Source organism: Nicotiana tabacum, chromosome 6 (assembly GCF_000715075.1).
Source record: "Nicotiana tabacum cultivar K326 chromosome 6, ASM71507v2, whole genome shotgun sequence".
In the NCBI taxonomy this organism is placed as follows: Eukaryota; Viridiplantae; Streptophyta; class Magnoliopsida; order Solanales; family Solanaceae; genus Nicotiana; species Nicotiana tabacum.
Genome location: NC_134085.1, coordinates 177,663,509 through 177,682,783, shown reverse-complemented (window position 1 = coordinate 177,682,783; position 19,275 = coordinate 177,663,509). Strand labels below are relative to the sequence as shown.

The window sequence follows — 19,275 nt, the reverse complement described above, 5'->3', positions numbered from 1 at the left end:
TTAATTAATAAATATACAATAAGTATAAGAAAAGAACAAAAAAAAAAAAAGAATTTACATAAAAATGATGTGATAAATAAGACATATTTGACTTTCAGTCAATCAGATAAAAACAAAGTGATAGTAAGAATTTTGTTAAAATAATATTATCTCATGTGCTCAAACAAGACAGATCACAACATGACATGTTTAGTATTCTTTAATATTGACAGCAAAATGAAATGCAAGTACTACAATTAAGGATTATGATAATACAAATATAAAAAAAAAAGATAGGTTATCTACTAGGAGATTTGAACAATAATTTCATATCCTTCTTCATAACTAATATCTAATATTATATAATTTTTATCTCAGAGGTATATATTTTAAGGTTATTCGCACATGATTCAAATAACCTACATCACAATTTGATATGGTTTTTGCCCGCGCATCGCGTGAGTACTAATACTAGTTTAATTAATAATTGTAGATTGTGGAATATTTTTTCATTTCACTAGTAATTATGAAAATTTCCCCTTTTTTTTCCGCATGGGCAACTAAAAAAACTTCTGTTTGTTGGCCCATAAGAGGCTTCATTTCCTCCTACAAACTTTTTTTGTCAAACTATATCTTTCCTTTTCTTCTAGAGGACTTCAGAGAAAGATGACTGGTCTTTTTGACATGCTAATATCAATATCAAAAAAAGCCACCAAGTGTAGCTTCTTCCAAGTTAGCACATCCAAGACTCTCGGACAAATCTGAGCCACTATTCTCCCCTTGTCCCCTTTGTTCGACCAGATTTTCGAGAAGATCCTCTTTGACATGAGCAAACCTTTCATTCTACTCCATGGCAGCCTTGTCTGCATGGCTCTTTACATCACCATTAACTTTGTCGTTTGTTCCTCCATTTCCCATTCTTAAGGCTGCAAGCTCTCTCCTCTCAACGCCCTGAGTTCTTCTGCAAAGGCTGCAGCATCCCAATCTTTATCTATATTTTCTGTTGTAGATCTCGAACTTGCATTGTTAAGGTCCCTAATAGCTTTGGGCAGATCCGGAGTACTTTTCCCAGACGAGGCATGCATTAGCCCTGACTTGCTCGAAAAAGAGCACTTGTAGAACAAAACGAAGGGATAGACTCTCGTTTTGCACAACATGCATACAAGCATCCACCGAGAGCTTCTTGTAGTCCATCATCTTACAAAATTCTCTGCCTCTCACTCTTGCTGATCCCAGGGTGCTCCTTAAGGTACATATCAATTGCGCCATAGATACCATCATGACCGGATCGAGGAAAATTGGATACCATCTCTGCTAGACCAATAAATGCTGACAAAGGGAGATTAGAATCTTTCGCAATTTTGGTAAGGCATACATATACTAGCTTTGCCACCATCAGTTTTGAAGCTTCTGATAAAATCCCTGGCTTTCGGATCTCCTGAATTTCATCTCCATCTACTAGCTGAGGTTAGAATCCTTGTCTCGCATCATAAAAACTTCTAGTATTTTTTGGACGACATGGACATCATACATGGTTCCTTCCCCATTCGCGGCTCGAATCAAAAGATCATTTATAGAAGCCTCCTGCAATTGCTGCCCTGTTCTTTTAACTAGTTCAGCCTTTGCAATTTATCCAGAATCAAGTGAAATTGATGCTCTCAGCAGCTCTAACAAGAAACTAAAGGAGACACAACCTTTCTCAGAGGGCAACAACCATACAATCATATCCAATATTGCACGACATTTAGAGACATAATTTAACTGGAACACACCTTTATTAAACACCTTCTATAAGCATAAGCTTTCATAGCTTCTCCAATTACTTCAGAAGAAAGAATGCCTTTGTTTTTTATGGTGACAATTACCCGCTTATATAAATCTACTTCAAGCTCACTAGTCCTCACCCATCAATATTTTTGCACCAAATACCATTCAAATTAGGATCATTTCTGTTCTCCTTTGGAAGCCTTTTCGTATAGGACCAATCCACTCTCTTGGGTGCTATAGCATCAATGCAGTGGCTGATCAACTTTAGTTCTTCATACAAACGTGATGACTGAGACTTAGTAGCTTGAAGAACTTTTATTGAGTTTTTCCAGCTCCGGAAAATGCTCGAGTTCGGGAAAACATCAATCTTGTAAATAAGGTTTCCTTTTGTTGAAGTTTGGCAAAATGCCAAAGTCCCACATTGGTTGGGAGTTAAGTTTGGGGGGGATTTTTCCCCTATAAAAGAAGGCCTAATGTTTAGGATTGAAACACACCTCTCATTTGCCTTCTCATCTGTTTAAGGCATTTGTATCTTCTCTCTTTAGTATTATTTCACTTGTATTTTTGGAGTGAAATAAAATATTGGTTGTGTCCGAGGAGTAGGCAAAATTAGCCGAACCTCGTAAATTCTGGTGTTCCCTTTTATTGTTGTTTTATTGTCTTATTTATTATTTGGTGGCTGTCATAATTTTTGGTATAGTAGTTGTGACTTATTCACACTATATACATTTGGCTTCCGCAACAATTGGTATCAGAGCCAAGGTACTGTCTAAGTATGCTCTGTGGTTGCAGCATAGTCTGATCTTCCACATCAGAAAAGATTTATCTTGGTAACTGAGTCAAGGTTCTGTCTGAGTATGCTCTGTAGTTGCAGCTTAGTCTGATCTTCTACATCAGAAAGGAAATAATCTTGATTTGTGTCGTCAGCTATTAAATAATATTTGTGTCAAATATGGGGGACAATAAACAAGAAGAATCTACATCAAGTGTCAACAATACGTCATCATTGGCATCTTCGCTTATGACAAGAATTGTGTCAAATGCGAAATTTGCGGTAGAAATTTTTGACGGGTCCGGACATTTTGGGATGTGGCAAGGCGAGGTTCTAGATGTCCTTTTTCAACAAGGGCTAGATCTGGCCATTGAAGAAAAGAAACCAGATGTTATTGGAGAAGAAGATTGGAGAATTATCAACCGTGTTGCTTGCGGTACCATTCGATCCTACCTTGCTAGAGAGCAGAAATATCCATACACAAAGGAAACTTCTGCAAGTAAATTATGGAAAGCACTGGAGGATAAATTTTTGAAGAAAAACAGTCAAAATAAATTGTACATGAAGAAGAGACTGTTTCACTTCACCTATGTTCCTGGTACCACGATGAATGAACATATCACCAGTTTCAATAAGTTGGTCACAGATTTGCAAAATATGGATACAACTTATGATGATGGTGACTTGGCCTTAATGTTGTTGGCGTCACTTCCTGATGAGTACGAGCACCTTGAAACTACTCTACTCCATGGAAATGACGAAATTTCTCTCAGAGAAGTTTGTTCAGCTTTGTACAGCTATGAACAAAGAAAGCGAGAAAAACAGAAGGGCGGAGAAGGAGAAGCACTGTTTGTGAGGGGTCGTCCTCAAAATCAAACGAGGACAAAGAAGGGAAGATCCAAGTCAAGATCCAGACCCAGTAAAGATGAATGTGCCTTTTGTCGAGAAAAAGGGCACTGGAAGAAAGACTGTCCGAAGTTGAAGAATAAGGCAAAACATAACAATGGAAAGGCTATTATGGATTCAAATGTAGCTGATTGTGATGATTCAGACTTCTCATTAGTTACAACAGAGTCATCAACATCATCAGACATATGGTTGATGGACTCGGCTTGTAGCTATCATATGTGTCCCAACAGGGACTGGTTCATGGAATTTCAAGAAGGAGAATATGGAGTCATCCACACAGCGGATAACAGCCCTCTTACCTCATATGGCATTGGTTCAATACGATTAAGGAACCATGATGGAATGATCAGAACATTGATAGATGTTCGATATGTACCGGATTTGAAGAAGAATCTCATCTCTGTGGGAGCCCTAGAATCAAAAGGGTTCAAAATCATTGCAGAAAATGGAGTGATGAGAGTATGCTCCAGTGCACTAGTGGTAATGAAGGCTAATCGGAAGAATAATAATATGTACCGCTATCGTGGCAGTACAGTTATTGGGACAGCGACAGTAACATCCAGTGACGACAACGAGGCAGAAGCAACCAAGCTATGGCACATGCGCTTGGGACATGCTGGAGGAAAATCCTTGAAAACTCTATCAGATCAAGGATTGTTAAAAGGAGTAAAGGCTTGCAACTTGGAGTTTTGTGAGCATTGTGTTAAAGGGAAACAGACAAGGGTTAAATTTGGTACAGCGATCCATAATACTAAAGGCATTTTGGATTATGTACACTCTGATGTTTGGGGTCCTTCCAAAACACCTTCATTGGGTGGGAAGCACTATTTTGTAACCTTTGTTGATGATTTTTCCCGAAGAGTATGGGTGTATACAATGAAGAGCAAAGATGAAGTGTTGGGAATTTTTCTCAAATGGAAGACGATGGTGGAGAATCAGACAGGCAGGAGAATCAAGTGTATTCGCACAGACAATGGAGGTGAATACAAAAATGATCATTTCAATAAGGTCTGTGAAAATGATGGCATCATCCGACACTTCACTGTTAGACATACACCACAACAGAATGGAGTGGCAGAACGTATGAACCGGACCTTGCTGGAGAAGGTACGGTGTATGTTGTCCAATGCTGGCTTGGGCAAAGAATTTTGGGCTGAGGCAATTACATATGCATGCCACCTCATTAATCGTCTACCATCTGCTGCTATTGATGGCAAAACACCATTTGAAAAATGGTACGGAAAACCTGTTGTAGATTATAACTCTTTGCACGTGTTTGGCTCAACTGCATATTATCATGTGACAGAGTCAAAATTGGATCCAAGGGCAAAGAAGGCTATTTTTATGGGAATTACTTCTGGAGTCAAAGGATATCGCTTATGGTGTCCTATGACAAAGAAAGTAATATTCAGCAGAGATGTTACCTTTGATGAATTTGCTATGGTAAATAAGGTAACAGAAGATACCAAACAAAATGAAGGTGCTTCTAAGCAGGTGGAGTTTGAGGGAAAATTTATTTTTCCTACACAAGAAGCAGATGAGGAAACAAATGAAGATTACCCTCTGGAAGGAGAGCCAGTAGAGGAGATTCCAACTCAGGAATCTCAACAACAACTTGAATCAATAGCAACCAGCAGGCCAAAAAGAACAATAACGAAACCTGTTCGTCTCATAGAGACGGTTGCTTGTGCAACCTCAATTGTAGCTGATGATGTTCCTACTACTTATAAAAACGCTGTCCAAAGTTCAGAAGAAGATAAGTGGAGGATTGCCATGAATGATGAAATACAGTCCCTTCATCAGAATCATACATGGAGATTGGCCAATCTCCCGAAGGGAAAGAAAGCAATTGGGTGCAAATGGGTATTTGCAAAGAAGGAAGGATTTCCTAACCAAGTAGATGTTCGCTACAAAGCAAGATTGGTGGCCAAAGGATATGCTCAAAAGGAGGGAATTGATTACAATGAAGTGTTTTCTCCAGTTGTAAAACATTCCTCCATTAGAATTATGTTGGCTTTGGTAGCACAATTGGATTTGGAACTAGTTCAGATGGATGTAAAAACTGCGTTTTTACATGGAAACTTGGAGGAGGAAATCTACATGACTCAGCCAGAAGGATTCAAAGTTGCTGGAAAAGAAAATATGGAGTGCAAACTTGAAAAATCGTTGTACGGATTGAAACAATCTTCTAGACAATGGTACAAGCGATTTGACGAGTTTATGTTGCGGCAAGGGTACAAGAGAAGCAAATACGATCATTGTGTGTATTTGCACAAGCTTAAAGATGGTTCCTTTGTATATCTTCTCCTATATGTTGATGATATGTTGATAGCTTCCAAGAATTTGGAAGAAATTGATAAGTTGAAGATTCAACTGAAGAAGGAGTTCGAGATGAAGGATTTGGGTGAGGCAAAGAAAATTCTTGGCATGGAGATAATTAGAGATAGACGTTCAAAGAAACTCTGTTTATCTCAAAAGGAATATTTGAAGAGAGTACTTCAACGTTTTGGCATAGATGACAAGACTAAGCCAGTTAGTACTCCACTTGCTTCCCATTTTAAGCTAAGTACTACTATGTCGCCAATGGATGAAGCTGAACGAGAGTATATGTCAAAGGTACCATACGCAAATGTTGTTGGTAGCTTGATGTATGCAATGGTTTGCACAAGGCCTGACATTTCACAAGCTGTTGGAGTTATTAGCAGATATATGCACAATCCAGGGAAGGAGCATTGGCAAGCTGTGAAGTGGATTCTACGGTATATTCATAATACTGTAGATGTCGGGTTAGTTTTTGAGCAGGAAGACAATCAGTCTGTAGTTGGATATTGTGACTCAGATTTTGCGGGTGATATGGACAAACGAAGATCAACTACTGGTTATGTGTTTACTTTTGCAAAGGCACCAGTTAGTTGGAAGTCTACTTTGCAGTCAACAGTTGCTTTGTCTACAACAGAGGCAGAATACATGGCTATTACAGATGCTGTGAAAGAGGCAATTTGGCTTCAAGGATTGCTAAAGGAGCTTGGTGTTGAACAAAAAGGTATCACAATTTTTTGTGATAGTCAAAGTGCTATTCAATTAGCGAAGAACCAAGTTTATCATGCAAGGACGAAGCACATTGATGTTCGGTATCATTTCGTACGCGAAATCATAGAAGAAGGTGGAGTCACGGTGAAGAAAATTCATACTACAGAGAATCCTGCTGATATGCTGACAAAGGTGGTGACTGCGGTCAAGTTTCAACATTGTTTGGATTTGATCAACATTGTTGAACACTGAAGATTGAAGATGAAGACACAACCAAAATTTGTTATTGAGAGAGAATTGAAAATGTGGAATTTTGCCAAGGTGGAGATTTGTTGAAGTTTGGCAAAATGCCAAAGTCCCACATTGGTTGGGAGTTAAGTTTGGGGGGATTTTTCCCCTATAAAAGAAGGCCTAATGTTTAGGATTGAAACACACCTCTCATTTGCCTTCTCATCTGTTTAAGGCATTTGTATCTTCTCTCTTTAGTATTATTTCACTTGTATTTTTGGAGTGAAATAAAATATTGGTTGTGTCCGAGGAGTAGGCAAAATTAGCCGAACCTCGTAAATTCTGGTGTTCCCTTTTATTGTTGTTTTATTGTCTTATTTATTATTTGGTGGCTGTCATAATTTTTGGTATAGTAGTTGTGACTTATTCACACTATATACATTTGGCTTCCGCAACACCTTTGTCAATAGCTTCTTCAGTGTAACAGTGATGCCGTAACAAAACTTGGCACATATTTCAAAGGCAGTAGGTCCTCCAGGAATGGCATGAATGTGAACTTCATCACAATTTGCTTCACTTGCATTAGCAACCAGCTTTTGCAAAGAGGTACTCTTGGACAGGACAAAACTTGTGCAAGTAAAACTTTACTTCTCCGACATTAACCGTGATGTCCGAGGCCAACTCAGAAGCAACATATCTGACATTGTTCCCATCTGACTGAAAGGTATCAGGCTTGGATCCAAGTTTCATGAACTTCATCTTGGCAACTCCAAGGATCTCTGTTTTCTTGTTGAACACTTGAGAAACTATACTTCCTTACTACTCAACTGACCACTGCCACGGAAAATAGGATGCATCTCGGTATCAGTCAAATTGGAACCCCCTAAATAGGAGACAACAAGCATCTATCTTTTATAGTTTTGCATAGCAGTTTTGCTAGAATCAGCACAAACAATTTTTTGGTATCAGAATTTTCTATTTTACTATTTCTTATCAAGGACAAACTAAAAAAAGCATCATATTTGAATTCATAGTTGATGTGCCTCAAATATTTATTATTGGATATTTGGCAACGATTTGAAGCATACTCGATGAGAAACATTTGTTCCTATATATAACAGATTGATATAGAGTACTCTTCTGCTAACTCCCTAGACCTACCTTTAAAGACGCCTGCTAGTATATGCGGAATACAGTGAGAGCCGCTTAAACTTGTTAGTATATTTTATTTAGATACTCGACCCCAGGCTTATTCCGATTGAGCATCTAAACACATCATAAAATGTTCATATTAGACACTTCTGTCTCAAACTTTGAAAAAGCTTCTGTCTGCTCGTGTTCGTCACCTGGATAAATTAACCACTTAAAATATATATCCCACCTCCTGTAATTATACACATCAAATATAAGCAGGTACTATAACAAACAAAAACAAGGCATGTCAGTTAAAAAAGAACCCAATCAATTAAAAACAAACTCCTATTCCGTTGAATACATTTGAAGGCTCTCCTCGTTAAATTGAAAATCATTTTTCCAATATCTCTGGTGGCAAGTGTCTAATTGGAACACTTTATTATGTGTTCAAGTGCTCAACTGGAACATCATTAGTTCGAGCACTGTGTAAATGGAAATAGTATGCTTCCAATTGCGATGATTGGAATCGCGCGCCAAATCTTTTGTTAGCAAATATTTATATGGAATTAAATATTCATAATCCTAATCATGCATGGTTAAGATGTGATTAATTAATTAAACGTAAACTTGATAATAGTACGGACATCATTATTCATCCAAGTTATAAGAACTTGGGGAAAATATTTATGGAGACAATATAGGAAACGGAAATAATCGGATTACAAAAATTATACCGTATTCTGAATCTACCTAGAGAAAATTTAAAACGGGCTTCTTTTGCGTGTAAACAATTCGTGACGGGGGTGATCAAACTAGTTTACTTTAGCAGTGTTTAACAACAAGCTTAGTACAGTTAACTTGACCATATGAGGTTACACTTTAAAAAAATAATCAAAAAATATCAACAGTCCCTGATATGGATTAGTTCGGAGTTCAGTCACCCATCTAAATATGTGGAACAAAATAAAAACTTTAGAGAGTAATTATAAAATCCCGCACTACAGACAAAAACCAGTAAGAATATGACAAGAAAGACATCCGTTGCAATCAAAACAACAAATAATAATTTTGTTCAGTGAAACCAACAAGATACACTACGAGAATAATATGGACAGTAATTTGTTCTATAGCTAGCCAGAGGATGGATTTGATACAACAAAAATTGTGAACGATGAATTAGTTAGAATTTTTTGATAAGCATGAATGATGACAAAGAATTACTGCCAGAGAACAGATATTAAGCATTAAACCTACAACAATACATAGCAGGAAATCATGTCAAAGTTATATTAAGTGATACTCCACATATATATGTGACTACAAGGAAATTCTTCTGGCAATAGCTAGCTAGTTTCTTTTACGAAGTAATTAGTTCCAATGAGAAACTGTTACCTAGCTAAAAGCTACTCCTATTTTTACTGTAAATTTCATCTAGTACTTCATTCAACAAAGTTATATATAAATTGATTGTTGCGTGTCTCTCCTCCCGTCGGCCATCGATATATCTGCTTCCCTTTCATTACTCATGCTTACCAGATTATATCTCCAAACTCGTCTATCCCTATGAGCATATCATCAGCCCAATTGACCTCCTGTTGGTAGTTGGACCAGTCATTAACTTGATGTTGATCAGCTGCTTGACATATTGTTGCTGGTTGTACTGTTGTGCAGTAATCTTCATCAGGTCCATGTAACATAGCTTCGATTGCTTTTGGAACATCTTGTTCCTCCATATTTACCCCATGATTTTTCTTTGATCTTATATTCTTCTTGATTCGGCACACAACAATATCCTCCTTAGGAATATTGTTTTCTCTAAAGAAATCATTCCCGACGGAATATTCTTTCATCAGCCAATTTTTATTGTGCTCACCTTCTTTACTACGACTAGTTTGAAACTTGAAACATCTTCTAAACCCAGCCACAGTTCCCTTAGCGTTCTTGATAGGATCAATACCGGTTTGGCCTTTCCATGTCCCGTTGGCGCAAGTTCGACGAACCCTTGTATGCTCACTCTTCTGCTTCTTCAACCGAGTAAAAATATAGCGAACCTTCTCTTTGGGATGATCAGAATTAGCTCCAAATATCTCCCATGGTGGTTGGTCTCCATAGATATCGGCAAGTTGGAAATTAGGGCATTCACTCGGCAAAAGCTCGCCCTTTAGGAACCTTTTCAGAAAGTTGATCAACTCTGCTTCAGTAGGGTGAAACCGAACACCCATGATACACCCACGGCGTGCAGCTGGCACCATCGACATGGTATATATGGTAGTCTCTTTTTCTTGCTTATAGAGAAACACAAAACTGAGACAATAGTAATTGCCGCAATATGCAAAGACAAGAAGTTCTGTTCTCTCAAGTAAAAAGACAAGAACTATGAAAGAAAAACCTAAACGAATGGCGGAAGTTAATTAATGTGAATGCTGTAATATAATGGACTATTTATAGATATCTGATCAGGTTAATTCCAACAGAGAAAATTTAGGAAACAAATTTTTAGGAGATAAAAGAAGTGTTGATTTCTGCGGAAGGTTAAGCTTGGGACTCAAGTTAGTTTTTTCCTAATCTTTGTATTAGCATTAGATGTATGTAACTTAAATCATTCTATACGTTAATGGTATTGTTACACTAGTATAACTTAAATCATTCAACATATTAATGATACTAGTAAATTTATCCGCGCTTCGCGCGGTCATAAAAGATATCAATAAATCTAAAAAAATGACAAGCATACCAATAATAAATATAAATAGAAGTTTAGACACTATTACTCTTTTTAATTAAAAAGAAAAATGCATTTATGTTAATCCATACGCTAATTGATACAAGATTGCATAAATTTAATCTCATCTTATAACTTCTATTTACGGTACAAATTAAATAAAGACTTCTAAATTATTTTTAGTTATACATTCAGAAGATAACTATTTATACAAATGAAACATACAGTTTTTGGCTAGCAATAATAAGTGTTTATAGGCAACAAATCAGATTGATATTAGAAGAACACTACAATGTGCATCGTTACGAGCTATTCCGGTTCCTTATTAACCCTCACAACTAAGAGTAGATGCTTTGAAATAATTATGTTCTTTTTGTTATCAAATCAAACTTTCACCTAATACAATAAGAAAGCATGAATAGGACACAATTAAGTACCAAATATAACATTGAATTCATCTAAGGTTATTCATCTCTAAGAAATCCAAGCATCTCAACACATTCTAAACGTGGTTTTAAAATATGCGTTCAACTCATAATAAAGATGAGTTTATCCGGGTAAAAAATGGTTGAACACAATTTATAGCCTGTTTGGCCAAGCTTCTTAAATCAACTTATTTTGAAAAATATTTTTTTTTAAAAGTACTTTTGGTGAAAAATAATTTGTGTTTGGCTAATTACTTTGAAAAACACTTTTGCGAATCAATTAGTGTTTGGCCAAGCTTTTAGAAACAACTTCTAAGTGTGTTTTTCTCAAAAATGCTTTTGGGAGAACAACTTTTTTCTGCTTCTTAAAAACTGATTCTGCTTCTACTCAAAAAAACGTTTTTCTTCCTAGAAGCTTGGCCAAACACCTCAACTTTAAAAAAAACACTTTTTAAATATAAAAAATTACTTTTGGCCTTGGAGAAGCTTGGCCAAAACATTGAACTTTTTCCGGTAGCACTAATTGTCGACCCTAAATCAAACAAAATTAAGCTTTTTTTTAAATATCTACCAATCAATTATGTCTGGACCAAATATAACTAATGAAATTATTTTGCAAAAATCAAACCTTCTCATATGCAAATGCTGGATAAATAATTTCAATAAAAGGAAAGATTATCTATTTTTTATACAATGAAACAATTTTTTTTAATATTCTTTGACAATCTGTTAGTTGCATATCAGTAAAGTAACTACCCACAAAATACAAAGAAGAAAGAAAGCAAATGAATATGTTAGGAGTAACATTCATTTTCTAACTTATCTGACTTCCTAATGAATCTTGCACATAACCTTTTTCCTTAATTCCTTTTTGCCATCTATTATTTTGGAGCATATAATTATTAGATTAGTCAAACATTTAGGCAAACAACAACCAAGAACTTTCCAAAATAAAATTATATTCATGCTTTTAATATCTGCTACGCGCTTGATATACATTCCTTCCACTGCCCAAAATAAAATAAAAAAGAATCTTAACTTGATAAATACAACATAATCCCATGCATGATAATAGATGCACTTAATTAAATCAAGAGGCAAGGGCATATTTACGCTCACAAGTGAGATTTTGTAGAAAACAAAATGATAATCAAAGGAAGCGGAAGAAAGAGGAGACCTTTTGTTTATTTACAGCAAAATCCAATTCAAGTTTTAATCATATTCTAGCATAGAAGAAAAATAATTGAATTTCAACCACTTATAAGTTCTAAGACAACTTTCTCCGAGAGACTTGCACGCTCCTAATGGTATTCCTCTGTGACGACCCGACCCGTTGTCTCGTGAGTTATCGCCCCATTTTTCCCCATTTCCTATTTCTTTATGCTTCATTATCAGTGTTGGGTGTGAACGAGTTGATTTGGATTGGTTTTAGTAGGAAATGAGACACTTAGTCTCTTTAAGGAAGGATTGTTTTGGAAAAGTCAACCGGACGTTGATTTATGTGTTAGAGGGCTCGGATTTGAATCCCGATGATTCGGTTAGCTTCGGGGGATGATTTGTGTCTTAGGAGTATGATCGGAAGTAATTTTGGAGGTCTGTTGTAGAATTAGGCTTGAATTGGCGAGGTTAGTATTTAGGCGAATTCCGGTTGATAGGTGAGATTTTGATCCGAGAGTCGGAATGGAATTCTGAGAGTTTTTGTAGCTTCGTTAGGTGATTTAAGATATGTGTACAAAATTTCAAGTCATTCGGACGTGGTTTGGTCGGGTTTTTGATCGAAAGTATATTTCGGAAGTTTTTAGAAAATTAGGCTTGAATTCGATGAGTTTTGGGTAATTTGATATTGTTTGAGGTGTTTTGATGATTGGAAGAGGTTTGAATAATGTTATGAATTATGTTGGCATGTTTGGTCGGGGTCCCATGAGGCTCGGATAAGTTTTGGAAGAGTTTTTGGAAGATTTTTGCCGTTTGAGCATAAGCATGTAATGATCCAAAGGTTCATTTTTAGTTCTAGAGATCGAAATTTTATTTCGAGATTTCCAGAATTTAAATAATGAATTATAGGAGTGATCTGAAAAGTTTGGTCTAATTTCATCAAGTCGCGATTGAGTTTTTGACACGAAACATGAGTTAATTGTTTAACGAGCGAAATGGATATCGCACTGAGCAAACGAGCTCCGAATTGAGTTTCGATTAAAGGACTATATTCGTATCATTATTTGTGACTCATAGGAACACGAATCATCGAATTCCTAGTTCGTAGGATGGAGTTAGAGCCATTTTAGTAAAAAGAAAAGTGCTGCAATTTCTTTAGCTGCTGCTGTATTGTTTTTAGCAGCGTGAAGAGTAATCGCGCGTGAAGAGTAACCGCGCGGGTGAACAGTGTCCACGCGCGTGAACAGTAACAGCGCGGGTGAACAGTAATTTTGAAAAATTTGAGTTTACAAAATAAATCATCCGCGATTTTGGGTCATTTTCCCTCCATGGTTGATCATTTTGAGAGCTTCTTGGTGGAGATTAAAGAGGGATTCAAGGGGGAACGACTTGAGGTAAGTTTCTTGGACTTAGAACTCATTTTTATTGTGAATTCCACCTAGATATTCATGAAATATAAGCCTACAAATCAAGAACTAGGGCTTGAATTTTGAAACCAAACAATTAGGATTTGATGGGTCATTTGAACTCGGATTTGAGAGTTCTTGGTATGTATAGACTCGTGGCGAGACAAGGAATCCGGCGATATTAATTTTCTGATTTTTCGAGACGTGGGCCCGGGGCTTGGGTTTTGTCAAATTCGTGAATTTTGATATTTTTCGATTGCTTTCGATTGGGTATTGTCTCTTTAGCATAATGTGACATATTCGTTGTGATTTTGGGAAGATTCGTCGCACGAGGAGGGTAATTTGAGAGGCAAGGGCATAGCGAGTTAGACTTTGACCGTCTTGAGGTGAGTAATTGATGTAAATGATGTCCTGAGGGTTTGAAACCCTGGAATTTCACATCGTAACGCTATATTGAGGTGACTTGCACGCCGGATAACGGGTGTGGGGTAGAGCACCATTGGAAATTGTGACTTGGTCCGTCCCGAGAGATGTTTTTACCATGTTTTCTACTTGAACTAAATTGAGAATCATCCTTACTTGGATTTAATTGTTACATTTGGGCTTCTTGCCAATTATTTGAATCCTTCAGGGATTGATATCACTACTTCGCATATTTTGCATATCATTTGACCTCAGTCCAAGGTTTTAAATACTGTTTTGCAAACTCAGCTATCTTTCTAAGATTTGAAAACTTAAATGATATTTCGGGCTGAGAACTATTGTTTTACAAATGCCCAAGGGGCTTATGATGATTTCTGGACTGAGCATGGATCGGGCTGCGCGCCGCAACAGTGTTATATTGATATTGAGGCCGAGAGCCTGGTTGATTACATTGATATTGAGGCCGAGAGCCTGGTTGATTACATTGATATTGAGGCCGAGAGCCTGGGTGATTATACTGAGATTGATATGAGGCCGAGGGCCTAGATTTTGATGCGATGAGATGGCTTGGTATTGCGCTTGGGCTGTAGGAGCCCCTCCGAAGTCTGCACACACCCCCAGTGAGCGCCGTCGACGATAAATAAATGGATGGCTCGGGCTGCACGCCGCAGTGGGTACTAGAGTGTACCATCATATGCATTGCATTGCACTCATGTATTTGTTTTTATCTGTTATACCTGTCTCAGTATTTGGTACTCTGACTTAATTGACTTGTTGCTTCACTATTTGTTGTTCTAAACTGCCAGTTATAGTTTACTTTGTATTTTTCCATGATTTCTTATTCTCAGCCTTTATTTATGTTTATTACTCATTAGGTCGGAGTACTCACATTACTCCCTGCACCTTGCGTGCAGATCCAGGTACACCACAGGCTAAGTGAGGAATTGTTTAGCTGAGCAGGCAGTATCCGGGAGTATTGAGGTAGCTGCATGGCGTTCACAGCCTTGATCTCTTCCCTCTATCTCTATCTTTTATTCCGTATTTTTCCTAGACAAACTTGTAATAGGTGGATATTCTGTATTAGAGGCTCATATTCGTGACACCGGATTTTGTTGGGCTATGGTGTGGTATTTTAATTGAACTTTCGCAGATTTTATTATTAATTATACACTTGAATGAAATGACTTAGTAAATTCTCTGTGATATTTATCTATAATCTGAATAAGAATTTGGGATAATGTTGTTGAATGGTCGGGCTTGCCTAGCAGTGTGTTGGGCACCATCATGACCGGGGTTGGGGTCGTGACATCCTCTGACTTCTATCAACAATGTAATTCCAAAATTTTATTTTGTTTTGCTGAATGATTAAATATCTTGTGCCAATCTGGTGGTTCGCTCAAAAAAAGAGAGAGAGAAAAATAATATAGATAAAGAAATATATAGCATCAAACAGCTAGAAATAAATTTGAGAATACCCGCAAAGGAGAGGCACAATTCATATTTTCACATACAAGCCACATTTTAATATCAACAGTTTATATTTAATTTACTAAAACCAGGTCTGAACCATAGTTAGAACTTAGAATAATGAATATTTCGTATTAAATGTTGATACTTCCTCTATTTTCTCCATCTCTACACCCAAAAATATATTTAATTCGATGATGCCCAAAATTATTTACTCCCAAAAATCCTGAGAAAACTTACCAAATTCAAACAATGGAAATCAAGTACTACTAATATCGTTAGACTAATTATATATGTTAAGATAACCGCAAGATTGACATTGACTTATGATCCAAAGTAAGCGGGGGCGGCTCAAGCACATACGGGGCCTAAAGCCATAGTCCAATATGAGGCCTAAATTTAAAAAAAAAAACAGTTATAAGATATGTTTTTATTTAAGTCTATTCTTCTAACTTTTTGAAATACAAAATTGTTAATATTTTTTTTTACGGAAAAGGGTTCAAAATGCCCCTAAACTATTGAAAAAGGTTTAAAAATACCCTTCATCCACCTATCGGGTTAAAAATACCCCTCCATCCACTTTTTTTGTTCACTTATGCCATTTGACCGTTAGGTCACTGCTAAATTATAAATAATTATTATTCTTTTTGTAAAACTTAAAAATAATTGCAAAATATTTTCGTTTTTTAAACTAATGCACCAATAGTCCGCTAATTTAATAAACTTATTTTTTTTTTCAGTTTTTTAAAAAAAAAAATTCCATTATTTTCATTTTTTCCAACTTTTTTAAAGCATTTCATTTTATTTTCGTTTTTCAGTTTTTTTAAAAGAAAAAATATTTTCGTTTTTTTTAAAAAAGAAAAATGAAAAAAAAATATTTTTCAAAAACGAAAATATTTTGTTGAAAATATTTTTTCAGTTTTTAGAAAACCAAATTATTTTATTAAATTTTTTTTTTCTGTTTTTACAAAAAAAAATGCTTTAAAGAAACTGGAAAAAACGAAAAAGAATATTTTTTTGTAAAAATTGAATTGTTTTTTTGTAAAAACTGAAAAAAGAAAAAGAAGACTTTACTAAATTAGTGAACTACTAGGTGGATGAAGGATATTTTTAAACTTTTCCAATAGTTTAACGACATTTTGAACCCTTTTCCGAAGAAAGAATGACTTGGACAAATTAAGGAAGAGAGAGCAAAAATTATAAGAAAGAGTAGAAAGTAAAAAACTGAAACATTGGGAAAAGTATTTATCTACCCTTTTTAAGTAAGTCAAATTATTACCACATTCATTACAAAAAAAAAACGGCATTTAACGACGGACAATATCCGTCACTAAAGAGCCCTTTTCCGTTGTTAAGCCGGATTAGCGACGGAATTGCGACCGATTTCCCTCTGTTATTGGTTTGCTCGTTGCTAAGCTCTTAGCGACGGAAAAATGGAATCCGTCACAAAATTAGCGACGTTCTAGCGACAAATACTATCCGTTGCTACATTTAGCGACAAAATTTCGTCGCCATATTAGCAAACTGTGTCGCTAAATTCATAATGCATTTCTTCGTTGGTATATCTAAAAAGTTTTCTTCCCTTTTATATTAAAAACTCTATTTTTATATTAAAAATACTAAATATTATTTTTAAAATATTTATAAACTTATTATATTTAAAAAATGGAGCCCCCTAATTCGGGGGCGTAAGACACACGCCTTACCCCTCCTTACTATGGAGCCGGCCCCGAGAGTAAGTGAACAACTTTTTTTTTCGCATGGACAACTATAAAAACTTGGGATTTTTTCATACCTATACACTACTTGAAACTTTATTACCCTTAATGTTCATGTTTAGTTAATTACCCGGCATAACCAAGTTTTATTTACAAAATATATACAATCCACCTTAAAAGGCTCCCAAATCCATTATTGGTGCTTTCAATCAAGGGATTTAATAATTTTTTTTTCCTCCTCTTTTCCCTTTTCTCTCCGGATCTTCCACCCACACTCCAAATCTTTTTGATTCCTATTTCTTTCCTTCTTCAACGCCTAATTGCTTCTCTTTTAACTTAAATGTATCTTGTAAATTGCTTTTTAACATGACATATGTCATGTAGCTTTACATAAATTGTTACCAGTTAATTATAGTTCATTTTAATCACTAATCATAGTAAACTACAAGTAATATAATTTGGCGTAAATGCTGTGTGTGCAAATTCCCTTTTTCATTGATAAAATGACCTAACACCTTTTTCATTTTCTCTCGAAATATCAACAAAAAAAATTCCAAAGAGTTAAAAGGAACACAAGTAGATACTATATTTTTAGAACCAAAAAGAAAAATTAAAGGGTAAACTACTAAGTCAAATTAGCCAACCTGGATGCTATTATGATCTTTGGGATTGGCAAATCCAATACGAGTAGCGCAAAGCCGCACAGACGAAAGTGCTTTGTCAAAATACTTTTCCTTAGTCCCTAAATACTCACTCCACGTCACTGGCCTATACAATGGAGGGTGCCCTTGATCTACCAATTTAATAGTATTGGACGATATGTTTATTTCAATATCGATAATTTTATCACAGTCAAGTTAAGACGTATTACTTTCAGCTATTAAAAAGCATCTATCAATTGATTTACAATTATAATTTTCATACATTATTTCTATCCAATTATATACAACTATAATATCACACTACTTAAACACAATTTTTATACAAATTTTATACAATACTTTTTTTGTATATTTTGTATCTGATTTATACATAGTAAAAATAAATTTTATACAACTTATTAGATATTATACAAATTATCTACAACTTATCTTCAATTTTCATACATTATTTCTACTCAGTTTTATACATCTACAATATCATACAACTTAAATACAATTTTGATACAATATTGTTCAACTTTCATACAATATTTAAATAAAAAAATTATAAACAACATAATACAATTTTTCTACAATTTTACTACAATTTCTGCAATATAATGTATGTTATGTCTTCTTCTTCTTCTTCTTCTTCTTCTTCTTCTTCTTCGAGTGTCAATCTGAAATTCAGCCAAATCAAATCTAATCTTCACCAAAATACCCTCAAAATTGAAATATAAACTCCAAACAATATTTCCAATTGTTTGCAACAACACCTAATCCAAACAAGTAATGGTTTTTAAAAACCCAAATTCGAATTCAAAGCTTCAAAACATTTTAATACCTGTCAATGGTAGGATTGCTGCTCTCTTTTCCTTAGCTTTACATTACTGAAATTAGGGATTGAGAGATAGAGAGAGATGTAGAGAAAATCCCAATTCTTTGCAACAATACCCTATTCAAACAAATAATATTTTTTGAAAACCCAAATTTGAATTCAAAGTTTCAAAGCTTTTTAATGGTTATCAATGGTAGAATTGCTGCTCTCTTGTGCAAGATATGTGGGAGAGGGTAGGTGGGATGTGGAGAGAGAAACGTGGGGGGAGTGAGATACGGAGAGAGAAATGTGGAGGGTATGGGATTTGTATGTTACAATGATTGTAGGAATTGATTAATTATCCTTAAATCCTAAAAATGTACATAATTGGTAATTTTATATATAGGAGGTAATTAAAGTGAAACTTAAGTAGAGAGGGTAATAAAGTTTCCAATAGTGTATAGGTATGCAAAAATCCCAAAAAGCTTTTGTTTGTTGGCCCATAAGAGGCGAGTCCGGAACCCAATTGTGGTTCTTTTGGACTCAAATTACGTAAATAAGTGTTAATAAAAAAAGTTACCTTTCTATATATAACGCCAAAATACACCACGCTATACCTTAACGGTAACTTTTGCCGTTAAGGTATAGCGTGGCGTATTTTTACGCTATATATACTGACGAT

At 35.5% G+C, this 19,275-nt stretch overlaps 1 protein-coding gene and 1 pseudogene across 1 annotated transcript; both read right to left on the bottom strand.

The window, feature by feature from the left end:
- Positions 1-678: 678 nt before the first annotated feature.
- Positions 679-7,444, bottom strand: LOC107828935 (phototropic-responsive NPH3 family protein NPY2-like; annotated as a pseudogene).
- Positions 7,445-9,348: 1,904 nt separating this feature from the next.
- Positions 9,349-10,077, bottom strand: LOC142181520 (NAC domain-containing protein 78-like). Its single transcript, XM_075254437.1, has one exon. The coding sequence runs from the start codon at positions 10,075-10,077 to the stop codon at positions 9,349-9,351; it is 729 nt and encodes a 242-aa protein (XP_075110538.1).
- Positions 10,078-19,275: the final 9,198 nt, after the last annotated feature.

What these genes read in the sequence shown, in the direction of transcription:
- LOC142181520 (XM_075254437.1), bottom strand. Translation starts at nt 10,077, where the DNA reads ATGTCGATGGTGCCAGCTGCACGCCGTGGGTGTATCATGGGTGTTCGG.